The sequence below is a fragment of the Rhinopithecus bieti genome, unplaced genomic scaffold (assembly GCF_001698545.2).
Source record: "Rhinopithecus bieti isolate Rb0 unplaced genomic scaffold, ASM169854v2 scaffold_12049, whole genome shotgun sequence".
NCBI classification, from domain to species: Eukaryota; Metazoa; Chordata; class Mammalia; order Primates; family Cercopithecidae; genus Rhinopithecus; species Rhinopithecus bieti.
The window spans coordinates 2,142,502-2,155,782 of record NW_016807278.1 but is presented as its reverse complement, the minus strand read 5'-3'; the positions used below and the strand labels follow the sequence as shown (position 1 = coordinate 2,155,782).

At 52.2% G+C, this 13,281-nt stretch overlaps 1 protein-coding gene across 1 annotated transcript in view; it reads right to left on the bottom strand.

The window, feature by feature from the left end:
* The window catches only part of LEMD1 (LEM domain containing 1), a 62,353-nt gene extending 49,692 nt beyond the window's left edge, over window positions 1-12,661 (bottom strand). Inside the window, exons 1-2 of the mRNA XM_017880970.1 lie at window positions 12,455-12,661; window positions 9,144-9,633 (exon numbers count right to left, since the gene is read on the bottom strand). Of these exons, the coding sequence (XP_017736459.1) occupies window positions 9,144-9,333 (190 nt within the window). The 5' untranslated portion in view covers window positions 9,334-9,633; window positions 12,455-12,661. The remainder of the gene's footprint in view (window positions 1-9,143; window positions 9,634-12,454) is intronic.
* Window positions 12,662-13,281: the final 620 nt, after the last annotated feature.

Here is a 13,281-nt window from a genome sequence, read left to right as displayed (position 1 = left end):
GATCGTGGCTCACTGTAACCTCCGCCTCCCGGGTTCAAGCGATTCTCCTGCCTCAGCCTCCAGAGTAGCTAGGACTACAACTGCGCGTCATCACACCCAGCTAATTTTTGTATTTTTGGTAGAGACGGGGTTTCACCATGTTGGTCAGGATGGTCTTGATCTCTTGACCTCGTGGTCCACCCGCCTCGGCCTCCCAAAGTGCTGGGATTGCAGGTGTAAGCCACCATGCGGGGCCAACACAGAAGCTTTAGGATTGCCAGCCTCCACGTCCCTTCCCAATCTTCTGGCCCCAGGCAATGTGGTGGGGCACGACAGACGCCATGTGATGTCTTTGAGGTTTTCACTGCCTCTTTGGAAGAAGGGTAGGGAAAAGGTAGCAGGAGAAGAGTTAGAGAAAGGAAGAGGAAGAGAAAAGGAGGGAGGAAGGCTGAAGAGTGGACAAGCATAAGTGTGTGTAGACATGCATGGCCTGGCCAGGTAGTGCAATGAGATGGGGAAGTTCAGAGAGCCCCCAGCCACTCCTCCTTTCTGTGCTCCCTGTCTCCCACCGGGTGGGGCCTCGCCCTCCTTGGCCAGGTGTGCACTGCTCATGCTCTTTCCCCTCATCCTAACAAAACCTGCTCCAAGAGGAAATCTGAGGTAATCACTGATGCTGTGGGACAAGTGCCTGAAAACTGACCAGTGTTTGCTCCCCTTCTGGATTACAAACCCCAAGGGATCAAAACCTGAAGTCAAAGAGAGGAAGCACTCATGAAATTTCAGATGTCAGACTTTGGAGAGGAGAGGAATTTGGGAACAATATGGCTCACCTGTGACAGAAGAGGCTTCCTATCATACCTGCTGGCAGAATCATTGCTAACTCTGTCCGTGCATACATACAGCCATGGGCAGAAGTCTGTAGACGCCAGCAAAGAAGAGAGAAGGGTCCCTGGGAAATTCCACCTCGGCCAGGCACAGTGGCTCTTGCCTGTTATCCAAGCACTCTGGAAGGCCAAGGAAGGAGAAGAGCTTCAACTTAGAAGTTCGAGACCAGCCTGGGCAACATAGTGAGACCCTGCCTCTACCAAAAACTACAAATAACTAGCTGGGCATAGTGGTGCGTGCTTGTAGTCCCAGCTACTCAGGAAGCTGAGGTGAGAAGATCGCTTGAGCCTGGGAGGTTGAGGCTGCAGTGAGCCATAATTGCGCCACTGTACTCCAGCCTGGGCAACAGAGCAAGACCCTGCCTCAAAAAATAAAAAAAATTCCACCTCTTCTGTGATGCCTTCTCTGATTCTTCCCTCCTCTACAGTTGTGTTCTCTTAGGCCTCTGAAGCCCTGGAGCACTTTGCTTGTACTTTAGCTGAGGCATTTTTGAGACTTGCCACGTTGTTTTCTAAATTATTATTCAATTGGCTGGGCGTGGTGGCTCACACCTGTAACCTCAGCACTTTGGGAGGCAGTTTGGGATCACAAGGTCAGGTGTTCGAGACCAGCCTGACCAACATGGTGAAACCCCATCTCTACTAAAAATACAAAAATTAGCCAGGCGTGGTGGCACACCCCTGTAATCCCAGCTACTCAGGGAGCTGAGGCAGGAGAATAACTTGAACCCAATAGGCAGAGGTTGCAGTGAGCCAAGGTCCCACCACTGCACTTCAGCCTAGGCAACAGAGCGAGACTCTGTCTCGGGGGAGAAAAAATGAAATTGTTAGTTTCTCCAGGGTTGGAGCAATGTCTGACTTTCCTACATTTCTCCTTCAGCCCCTCCTGCAGAGCTTTGCATAGAGCCAGGACTCAATATTGATAGAATAGATTCAGTCAACAGCAGTGCACGGCACACATTTCCCCACGCAAGAGGGTGAAGGCTGGGGTACAGACAGCAGAGGGGCTGTGGCAGGCATCTCGGCGAATTCCTGAAGATGGAAAGGCTTGGGGTCATATCTGCCCCAGACCACTTAACACTTAGTGAGCGCTTTGCACTAGGCATAATGGTGGCTGAGCCTGCAGAAGAGGCAGCCAGCCCTCTCAGGAGCAGTCAATCCACAGCTCTAAAGAACAGCTGCCTGTGTGATACTTGAATCTTGTCCTGCCCCAAATCACTTCTTGCCTTACAGGAGACTGGCTTTGGGGTTAGACTTGATGGCCTGATCTCTCTGCCCTCTCAGGGCTTCCTGCTTCAGAGATCGTTGGAATATCTGTTCCCCCAATCCAAGTGGGGTTATGACACAATAATTCTTTTTCAAACCGTTTTATGGATATATAATCACAGACATGATATAATTCTTGTTCCTAATGTTATGCCATCTTACAGCATCTTTCTCTCTTTTATAAGTCTGAAAATTCTGTTAACACATCTTCAGTTCTGAGAAGCCCAACTAAGGATTCTTTCCTTCCTTCCTCCCTCCCTCCCTCCCTTCTTTCTCTTCTCTTCTCTTCTTTCTTTCTTTTCTTTCTTTCTTTCTCTTTCTTTCTTTCTTTCTTTCTTTCTTTCTTTCTTTCTTTCTTTCTTTCTGTCTGTCTTTTTTTCTTTTCTTTTGAGACAGGGTCTTGCTCTGTTGCCCAGGCTGGAATGCTGGCATGATCTCTTCCCAGGCTCAAGGGATCCTCCCACCTCAGCCTCCCAAGCAGCTGGGACTACAGGTGAATGCTACCATGCCTGGCTAATTAAAAAAAAAGAAAAAAGAAAAAAAATATATATATATATATAGTAGAGACGAAGTCTGGCTATGTTGCCCAGGCTGGTCTTAACTCCTGAGCTCAAGTGATCCTCCTACCTCGGCCTCACAGGCATAAGCCACTGCGCCTGGCCCTTTCTCTTTCTTAAAAGCACCTTAAGACTATGTGATCCCATTGTAGTCCTAAACCACCTTCCCTGTTCCCCACACCCACCCACTCTAGCTGGCTTTATCTCACTATTATTTCTGAGATGGTAAGAGGCACGAGGCCTGGCTTCCTTCAGTTTAGAGATAGCACAAGTGAGGCTCACGGAGTTCCAGGGGACCTGGGGTGTCTCCCAAAGCCTCCTTCTTGGCCTCAACACCTCACTTTATGTACATACTCCTGACTCTTCCCCCAAGTCTCCATTCTTCCTCTTCTCAGCAGATTTGATGGAAACAAATGTTTAGCTTCTGCTGCTGCAGTGTATTACAGTGTGAAATAAACATGGATGCCCCTTCTACCCTGACAACATAATACATTTACTGCAAAGGGATATAATAAAGTCTGTTTATTACAGCAATTAACAGAGCAGCGTTTGCCGGCATGCTTTTCAGTGGCAACCAGAAAAGTGCTTACTCCAGGTGCATAGATTCGGGAAACCATGCAACTTGAGCCAAAATGAAACCAATTAGAGGCTTAGTAAATGGGTCCCAGCCACCCCAGGAAACTTAACCATCCACGAGTCAGTTCAGCTGAGATAGAACCTCAGTGCGGGAGTTCAGCATGATATAGATTCCCAGTTTACAGAATTAATCCAGACCTGTCGCCAGGGTTGTGGTCTTGAGGATGTGAAATGTATCCGCCCAACATGTGAAATGTATCCACCCAGGTGCTGGGTTCAAATCTTGATAAACTACATAGGGGTATATCGATGGGGAATGTTAGCACCATTGACTCTCAGGGGTCTCCTGCCACTGCCATGGAGGTGGGGACATAAAGAGAGGACTAGAAGCTGGGTCAGAGGGAACAGACAGAGAAGGAAGAGAAATCCTTTCATTAGACCCTGTCTTCAAGAGCCTGGATTGAAATGTGGCCATCTTGAGTAGGTGTGGGGAGGAATCTGCTTTTCAGCCTGGAGAATGTATGCTATTTTGCTTTAGGCAGAAAGACTGGACAAAGACATGAAGCCATTTGTTCCAGTTTTTTGGTGGAGGGACAGAAGAAAGGGAAGTACTAGTTTCAATTCCCCAGTGAATCTGATTGCTAATTAACCAAATTTAATTCTCTATCCCCTTTTAGGAGGGCAGGGGTTGGCTTATACCACCAACAGGACATTCTTCAGAATGAAGTTTGATTTTCCCAAGAAGGGAAGTGTCCGCAGTGTCATACGTGTGTAGGAAAAATCCATCCTGATTGGCAGCTCTTTTTTCTCTGGAGCAGCCTCTCACGGAGACCATGGGGAGTTTTGATCTAGAAAACATAAACCTGGGTGCCTAAGCCAGGTAGAAAACCAAAGGTTTAAAAGGGCAGAGACAAACCCCTGTTAAACAGTTCCCTCTGGTTGAGGGGTGACCTAAGGGGCTCCCCTTTTCTCCATCACTCTTTCCCATCCTCAAGCCTCTGGGAGAAGATGCTGTATTGAAGGATGAGGGCAGAAGCCAGCCTGGCCTCTCTGGAACAGAGAAAGTTAGAGCTTTGAGCATCATGAACAACGGGATAAAAATAGCAGTGTTTCCATGGCAACAGAGGCTGGGAGAGTCCTGAGGATCTGTCTGGGTCCTGCCATCTCCCCCTCCTGCCTTCCTCCCGCCCCTTGGATGGAACACGGGAATAAGCTGAAGGAGGAGAGACGGCTGCCCCAGAAGGGAAAAAGACCAGCAGCCCACGAGGAAAACCCTTGAACTCCATACTTGAGGGGTTTCTGCCAGCTCCTGAGCTGCCCAGGTCTAGGAGCTCTTGGCTTTTGCAGTTTCTTCCTCAGTATGACAACTTCCTCCAGGGATGCCCTGGGCAGCTACCACTCACCCTCCTGGTGGATAGTCCTGACCTCCCGGGCTCCTCTGTGAAGAGTCAAGGTTCCTATTTCTTCTTCATGATCTATAGCTCCCATCCCATGGAAATTCAGAGAAGGGAACCCAGGTGGACTGGCCACAACAACCCCAACACAGTGTGCACTGACCACTCCAGGGAGGGCCTGGGGGTCCAGAGGATTCACCCTGACGAGCCAGACACCCTTGTCAGCAATACGGACTTGAGGGGCTGTGTTTGTGTTGGGAGCAGGGTGATGATGGTGACGGCTCTATCTTGCTCTTGCTTTTGGGTCAGAGAGATAGAACGTTCATTCCTTGGGAACAGATTCCGTTTCTTGGTTCTTGTGGTATTGTCAGCTTGATCGCCTGCTGGGCACAGCAGCCACCTTCAGGAGGAACACCAAACTTCCTGGACCAGTCTGCAAGGAGCCCACTGAACTCAGCAGCCCAGAGTTTCTTCTCTGGCAAAAGCCCACCTTTGCAATTGTGAACCAAGTATCTGTCTCCAAAAGTTCCAGCCACATCTGGGCACATCTGATAAGTGTGCCCTTTATCATGCATGCCTTCCTGTGAGGTAGGGAGGAAATGGGACTCATCGCCACCTGTTATGGAGGAGGCTGGGAGAGAGGAGGCAATTTGCCAAGGTCAGGAGTCAGTCATGGCAGAACACTGTGGGGCTGTGGCTCTCCATCCAGAAACAATCACCAGCACATTCCACCAGCACATCCCCAGCCACTGGGCAAAATGCACATTCAGTCTGTAGACAGGACAAACTCTAGCCCGAGGCACTTCCCTTTGCAGAAGGCAAGGAATGAGGTGGGGTAGTTTGATCAGCATGGAGATGGGCACGTGAGGAGCTGTGCAAAGGGAAGCCCATGGGTTACAAAACTGGAGCAGGGTGCCAGTCCTTGAGATCTCTTCTAGAATCACTTGAGCATCTATCCGCAGGTGGTTGTGGTGGTGGTGGTGATGGTATGTGTATGTAACGGAGAGAAAATGAGAGCGTACATAAGAGTGGCACCTGTCATGGCCTAGACAGGACCTGGAGTCAGAGTCCAGGCCAACTGACTTACTCCCTTTGGGCCTGGCTGTAGGAGGGAAGAGAGGCAGAACTGCAGGGAGCCCTGGGCCCTGGCTAGAGGAAGATACTAGCAGAAGCTCTGGGTGACTTGCCTTTCCCTCTCGCTCCCCCTCTCACTTCTCAGCACCACCGTACCACTTCCACCCACCCTCCCTACATGTCTGTTGTCTGCACAGAGTGCATCTGTGAGGGCAGAGGAAACCTGCGACCCTCTGGTTCCACAACCCTATGCCCCACTGAGGCTCAACTTCCCAGACTCACAGAGCCCTGGACTCCAAAGGAGACTTAAGAGGAAATTCATGTAATCCCCTATTTACAGTTGAGGAACCTGAGTCTCAGAAATAAGACATGACTAGTCTAAGGTCACATGGTCATTAGTTTCCAAGCAGGGCTAGAAGCCAGGAGACCTGGCTCCCAGCTCAGTGCTCCTTACATCCCACTCTAACACTTCATGTGTATTTCAGTTAGTTAATTATTGCTCTTTTTTTTTGAGACGGAGTCTTGCTCTGTGGCCCAGGCTGAGTGCAGTGGCACGATCTCAGCTCACTGCAAGCTCTGCCTCCTGGGTTCCCGCCATTCTCCTGCCTCAGCCTCCCAAGTAGCTGGGACTACAGGCGCTGCCGCCTCGCCCAGCTAGTTTTTTGTATTTTTTAGTAGAGACGGGGTTTCACCATGTTAGCCAGGATGGTCTCGATCTCCTGACCTCGTGATCCACCCGTCTCGGCCTCCCAAAGTGCTGGGATTACAGGCTTAAGCCACCGCGCCCGGCCTATTGCTCTTTTTTTCTAAAAGTAACAATCTCCCTATATATTTCTATGAGCCCATATGCTACATTCAAAAAGCCCTTCCCTGGGAGCAGAGAAGGAAATGACATTCTAATAAAAAGGTTTCAACCTGAGACAAGAAGCCCCTTGGGTCCTGTGGGCCAGGGTCCTAGGCAACACTCAAGTCACAGGGACCCCAAGCACCCTTCACACTTCTCGATCTTCCATTCAACAGCCTGAAGCCCAAGAGGGAAAATGGCCATGGGAAGTCCTCGCTTTACAGATGGGGAAAACTGACCCCCCAACCTGTCTGCAAGGAGGAATAAGTGCCACACAGCAAGAACAAGAGGCCTGATCTCCCCCACCTCAAGGTGGAGTCTCTGGGAGAGAACCATGGAGAGAGGATGGGACGGCAGGGCAGCCAGGCCCACCCCAGAAGGAGTAGAAGCCTGGCCCGAAGTCAGAGGCCCGGGGTGCAGGGTCTGTGAATGCTGAAGCTGCTTTGGTCTTTCCCTATTCCCTGGGCTCATTCAAGGGCCTAGAGGAGGGCACAGGTCTCCAGACTGCTTCCGGAGATGCTAAAAGGAGCAAAGTCCCCATTTCCCTGAGAAGGAAACCGAGGGACAACAGAATGTGGGGTTGGGGTGTGCCTGGCTAGAAGCTGCTACCTGCTACTCAGACCATTCCAGCTGCAGTGCTGGCCCCAACCTCAGCCCTGGGTGAAGAAGGGACTGCCAGCTTGGCGGCAGAGGACAACTGGACCTCCACTCAGAACATTTTGACCTTGGGACCCCACCCGTGTTCCCAAAGCCAGGGCTCAAGATATCTAGTATCCCTCTGGAGCCAAGGGAGTTCTGGGGGAAGAAGCTCTCTGGATGGGCTCCCTGCCAAACCCCTGCAGCTGCAATCCCTGCCAAGGTCTGAGAGGCACACATGGGGAAAGTTCTCCTCGGCCACCCACTCCCCAGGACGTACTTTCTCCACTTTCCTGACCTTTCCTCCTGGTGAGCCCGTGTGGTCAGGACATAACACCCAATACCTCTGAGTCTCCGGGGATACAATTTCATCCTCTGCCACAGAAGTGACTTCTCTAGGATTGCAGCCTCGCAGGTGACCGCTAGGGACACACATGCCCTCCAGGCAGCTCTCTGGCCTCTGTTTCAAGGTAACTTTTCTGCCCATCTCTTTTCCTCACCCAAGGCCTCTACTATCCAAGAGGACAAATAACCAGGGAGTTTTTCTCCTCTCCTTTGTGACCCCACTGGCCTTTATTGCTGAATCTTGTTGTTCCCTTGAGGGAAGGACTTCTGTTTATAATTCTTTGGATATAAAAGGAAAGAACAGATTGTAGAAGGCGGGGGCTGGGAGGTAGGGGCAAAGGAAGGGGATGGAGGATGGGAGGAGGAGCTCAAGCTGTGCTCAAGCCTCATAAAGAGAACCTGGATCCCACCAAATCTGCCCAAAGCCCAGGAAAGGGCCCTGAGTGTGAGTATGAGCTGGGCAGGCAGAGGCTGCCAGCATAGAATGTACCCTTGCTTCTCCCAGGTCCTGGGCGAACCAGCCGAGGAAGCCTTTTGCCCTCCCTGGTTGCCCAGAGAGGCCCACATTCCAAGGAAAGGGGATTCCAGACTCTGCTGTCTTGAGGCCTTGACCTGTCTACCCAGGTCACCTGTTTACCTGTCAGAAGGGCTATTCTGTCCCTGGGGAGCTAGAGGGGCTCTGACTTTGCTCCTTGGCTGAGCTGTTCCCCGATGAGGGAGAACAGGCTTACAGAATCTGCCTGAAGCGTCTCTGCCGCTGCCATTCCTGTCTGCATGTCTTCTAGCCCTGGAGAACTCCAGGATCAAAGGCAAAAGGCTAAGTTATACCAAAATAGGGGGAGAGAGGAAGGAAGGAAGAAGGAAAGAGGGAAGGAAATGTTTTTTTCTTTTGCTTTCTACCTCCTGGAAATGGGACGGGGGTAAGGGCAGAGACTGAAGCTGGAAGGTTGGTGGGCGTGGGAGATGAGGGAAAAAGTCAAGGAAAGTCCTAGAGGTCCCCCACCCCAAGAGTTTCCCCTGAAGGCACCACATACAAACGCGGTCCCCTCTATGGCTTCTGAGGAGAGAAGAAAAAGGCAGGGGAGACAGGAGAATCGAGGGACGGCACGGCTCACTGCAGGAAAGGGGTCCCTCGGTCTGGCCACGGCAGGACAGTCCCTGAGGAGGGGAGTCAGGGCCTGGGGAACAGGCCTCCCCACATGTGTGCCGCTGGCAAGGACGCACTGGCATCATGAACATGGGTGGGTCATGGCCAGGGCTGGAGGAAACACTGCTTTCTAGAAAGCAAGAACAGAAGGAACCACAGAGCCACCGGCCACCTCTGCCCTCCTCCTCACTGGGATGACCACCTCAGGCTTGGCCCCACCTGGCCCAGAAGGATGCTGGGAGGGGGCTGGAAAAGGACTCATGCCCCGGTTCCTGGAATCCCAGGAGAGTCTCACACTTCCGCCCCAGAGGCCTCCCAGGGTCAGGGCTGCTGGAGGTTCTCTGCTAGAGAAACTTAGCAGAGGTTTCCTATTAGAGCAGCCAGTTTCCTATTCAGCAACAGCTCTCCTAGCCCAAGGCGGCACATCCCTCATGCGGTTACCCTGAGAAGAGTCCCCCGAAGCTCTCAGGGCAGGAAAGAAGTTTCGCCCCTTGGCCTCCCTGGGGCTTCTCAGTCTCTGGAAGGCATGTGGCAGGTCCTGGGGTTCCCCTTTGTGTGGCTGGGGCCTCTCTCCAAGGAGGTCTGAGAATTGGAAGCTAATGGGTGTGGGCATGAGAAGGATGAGAGGCATACAGGAGGCTGATGCCCTCTGGTGAGAGTCAGGCTGAGAAGAGCATCGGCTAAATCAAGACCTAAGATACACACACGGCTTCCTGCTCCAAGCCCCAGTCAGAAGTGGGCACCATCAGGCCGGGGACCTGCTGGGGGCTTGATGGAGGGGCCCTGGTTCTGCTCACACCGCCGTCTCCCGCTCTCTGTGAACTTCCTCCTTCTTCCTCTTCATTTTGCAGAAGCCATGGAGACCACAGAAGCAGGCGAAAGTGAACTGGGGCATGCCCTACACGAGGCTGGGAGAACACTCACCAAAGATCTGCAGGGAAAGGCAGGGGAGGGAGATGGGGCAGGAGAAAGGCAGGAAGAGAGAAGCAAGCTGGGGTTAATGCTCCCAGAACCCTCTGGGTCTGGCCCAGTCATTGCCACTCCCTGAGTCGGCCCACTAGGTCTCTCACACCGGCTGGGGGAGGAGTCAGGCCTCCAAACAACAGCTCTTTGAAACCTCAGTGTTTCCTGATCTGTGTGGAGCTGATGTCATTCCTCACATTGGAGACTGGGTGAGTCCAAGGGAGGAAAGAGAAAGCCCAGCTGCTGCCTCCTTTTTTCCCCTCCCACCCGCTCTGCCTCACCTCATCACCATACACCTGGTTGGGGAACAGGAAGCAAGCTGGCTTAAAATAGACTCTGGCTTGTGCCACCTTACACAGGTTCCAGCTGGGGGCTTTCACTCGCTTCTGCAGGTCGCACACGACAGGCCCTCCTCCATCCAAATGCAGACCCCTTCATCCAGTGTAGCTTTACTTTGACACCTGGGACGGAGTCAGATTCCTCCCTTGCTTAACAACCCCAAGTTGTCTGACACCCTAGGAAAGCCTATAGGGAGCGATTATGCCCTTCCTTTGACTGCTCAGAGCAATGCAAATCCCATCCTCACCATGCAGAGAACAGACAGCGAAGAGGGTTCTTTTAGCCAACAGGCTCTTTTATTTAGCACCTATACTGGGCAAAGGGGTTGAGAGGTAGATACAAAAGGGTAAAGACATGGTTCTTCCCTGGCACATAAGTCTGAGGTAGAGGCTGAGGCTGGATCTGCCCCAACTGGACATGTCGTCCCCCACTTCTGGCTAACCAGGCCCTCAGCAGGAGCCAGGGGCCACTCTGGTATCTGTGGCAGTCTGGCTGGGGAAGAGAGGGAGCTTCGGGAGCTCAGCTTCAGTCTGCAAGAGTATCCCTTTCTACAAAGGCTCATTTAGGTTTCCCTAGCCTTAGCCACCTGCAGATTTTTCCAGTTCACCTCTCTGGCCTTCCTCTGCCCCTGGGCCTATGGAAAGGGAGCAGAAGTACATTCAAGCCACTCAAGCGGAGAAGCTGAGAACAAAGGAAGGAAAGCGTCCTGCATGGAGGTCAGGCCCGGGCCTGGTCTGAATCACTCCTCTCTCCAGGAAGAACATGAGGACAAGCAGGTGAGTGAAGCCCAAGTGCCGCAGGGAAGGAGGGAGGCACAGGGCTATGCTGGAGAGGTTAGGAATAGAGAAGCATGAGGCGCCTCCCTTCTCCAGCCCCTCAAGCAATAGAGATTGCATAGGATGTCCTGGGCTACCCTAGCAAGGAACATGTGCAAAGTGGTTTCACTGCCTTTGAGGAATGTGGCATGGCCCAGGTGGTGGCTCTCTGGACAGTTCCACTGGTCTGGCCAACCTTGCCCTTTTGGAAAAACTTCCTTTGTGTTTCTCCAGACAGAGCTGAGGCCCACATCAAGCACGGTGCCCGGTGGAGCCAAGTCCTGTCAAGATTCTCCCCTGCCTCAGCCTCTCAACATCCCGGTAATACAGCTATTAGCTGTAATTAATAGGTGCAATGCATTTCCACTGGCCAGCTGGATGGGCAGGAGGCCCAGCTTGAGTCAGCATGGGTAGGTAGGCTGGTTATTTAATAACCCGATTTCCAGCATCATTTACACACCCACTCTGGCAGAGTATATATAGTTAGCAGAGAGCAACCTCCAGGATATATATAGAGCCGAGACACAACTACTATATTTCTAGATCTATCCACTGCAGCTATCTCTGGATCCCTCCTGTGACAAACCTAGAGAGAGACAGGGATCCAATCTGGGACTCGGGTGGCCTGGGTTCTATTCCTGGCTCTGATGCTAACATGCTGTGTCATCCTAAGCAAGTGGCTACATCTCTCTGGGCCTTCATTACCTCATTTCAGTGAGTACCAGGAGGTTAGGCAAGGTTTAACACTGAGACCCCAAACCTAAGGGGGTGGAATCCTAATTTGATCAGGAAGAAGGGAGGGTGGGTAGGTGGATTCCCTTGTAATCAGTTATTGTCATGTGTGCACTTCTCTTGCTGGGGGTGTAAGTCAAGGGTACGATCAACAAAGCATTCCCATGATTATTGAAAAATATATGGGGAGAAACTGACAGGCACAATAAGGCTGATCTGGGAAGGAACTCACAACTAAAACAAGCCAGGCATGTAGCAGCCCCACAAACGGGTCAAGGTGCAGCTCAGGGTCTCTGGCCTCAGGGTGCATCGATCCCTTCCCTTTTCACCTCACTTCCTTTTCAATGACTGTTCTTTCTTAAAAACAGCAAAATATACCCCCTTAAGCAACCCGTTCCTCCTCAGGGTCCTTTGGGGAATTTAAGAAAATCCTGGCTTTTTTGCTCTGCTTGTCACTGTAGGGAAGGATAGGATGTGAAGTCACAGGAACCAGAACCTACACATCAGAGGAAAGGAGAGCTAATGAAGCCGGCCAGGAGCTGGGCTAGGGGCTGCAGCCCGGCTCCCAAGAGGTGTTCGAGGGCTGGCTGCCTCAGTGGGATTCCTGGGTCCTTGTATCTAAGAGCAGAAAGTATAATAAACGGGGCCTGGTTATTCTGCTTAGATCTTTGCTCTAAAGTGCTCTAGTTATCCTTCCTTTTCTCTAACAGGGTCTCTAAAAGGGTCCTCACTGCAAGTGCACAACTCCAAGCCCGGGAGGCTGTCTGGGCTCTGTCTGCAGCAGGCAGATTGCTGGGCCGGCCCCTGAAGTGGGGGCACATGGGGCAGAGAATTCCAACCCATTTCAGTGTCCCTGCCCGCTGTGAACCCCACTCCTCCCTCAGAGTCCCCAGCAGCAGGTACCTGGGGAGTCCCTCTGCCAGGCTGTGGTCTCTGCTCCTCTCTGCTCTGCCCGGGCAGGGGTCCTGTCGACTCTCTTCCCTGTCTTTACCCCTTCACCCTTGGCAGAGGGCTCCAGTATCAGCTAGAGGCTCCCTGAAGTCAGGTCCCTTTGCTGCGTCTATTTGAGGGGGAGGAGTCTGGACTAGTGCCTGGGTCCATTCCCCACTCATCAGAGCTCATCATGGGAACTCCCCTCCCACCCTCCCGCTCCTTTTCCATGCCCATAGTCCAGGAGGGACTAAGGAATGGAAAAACAGCCCCCAGAAGCCCAGAATAGGACAGAGAGGTGGGGTGGACACTGGACAAACCTCCTGCTATCACACAGTTGGCTGCATCTGACTGCAAGCTGTTGGCCCTGGCTTCTTCACCATCCTCCTCTCTGGCTTTTTCCCAGCTCAGGTCCAAGATGGTTTACGGTCTGGGGGCATAGACGATGCTCTGCCCAGCCAGCTTTGAGGGAGCCAAGCTGAAGAGATGCCAATCCATCCTCCACCACCACTAGGAGGTTCCTCGGCCTCCCTCCTGATCCCTTCCCTTGGCCTGACCCCCGCATCTCTCTGTGCCAGATACTCTCCCAGGGTCCTCCAACCCTTGCACCTCTGGCAAAAATGGGGCAGTGAGTCAGAGACAGTATGAACATGTGGAAGAACCAAGAGAAAGAGGAGACTCAGAGCAGGCCAGAAAGTAAGATAAAAAGAAATCCAGGGCCCCAGGCTTGCAGACCACAAACTCCTAAGTGTCTCGAATTTTGGCAATGTCCTTCATCAAAGTGGGCAGCAGCGGGGGTG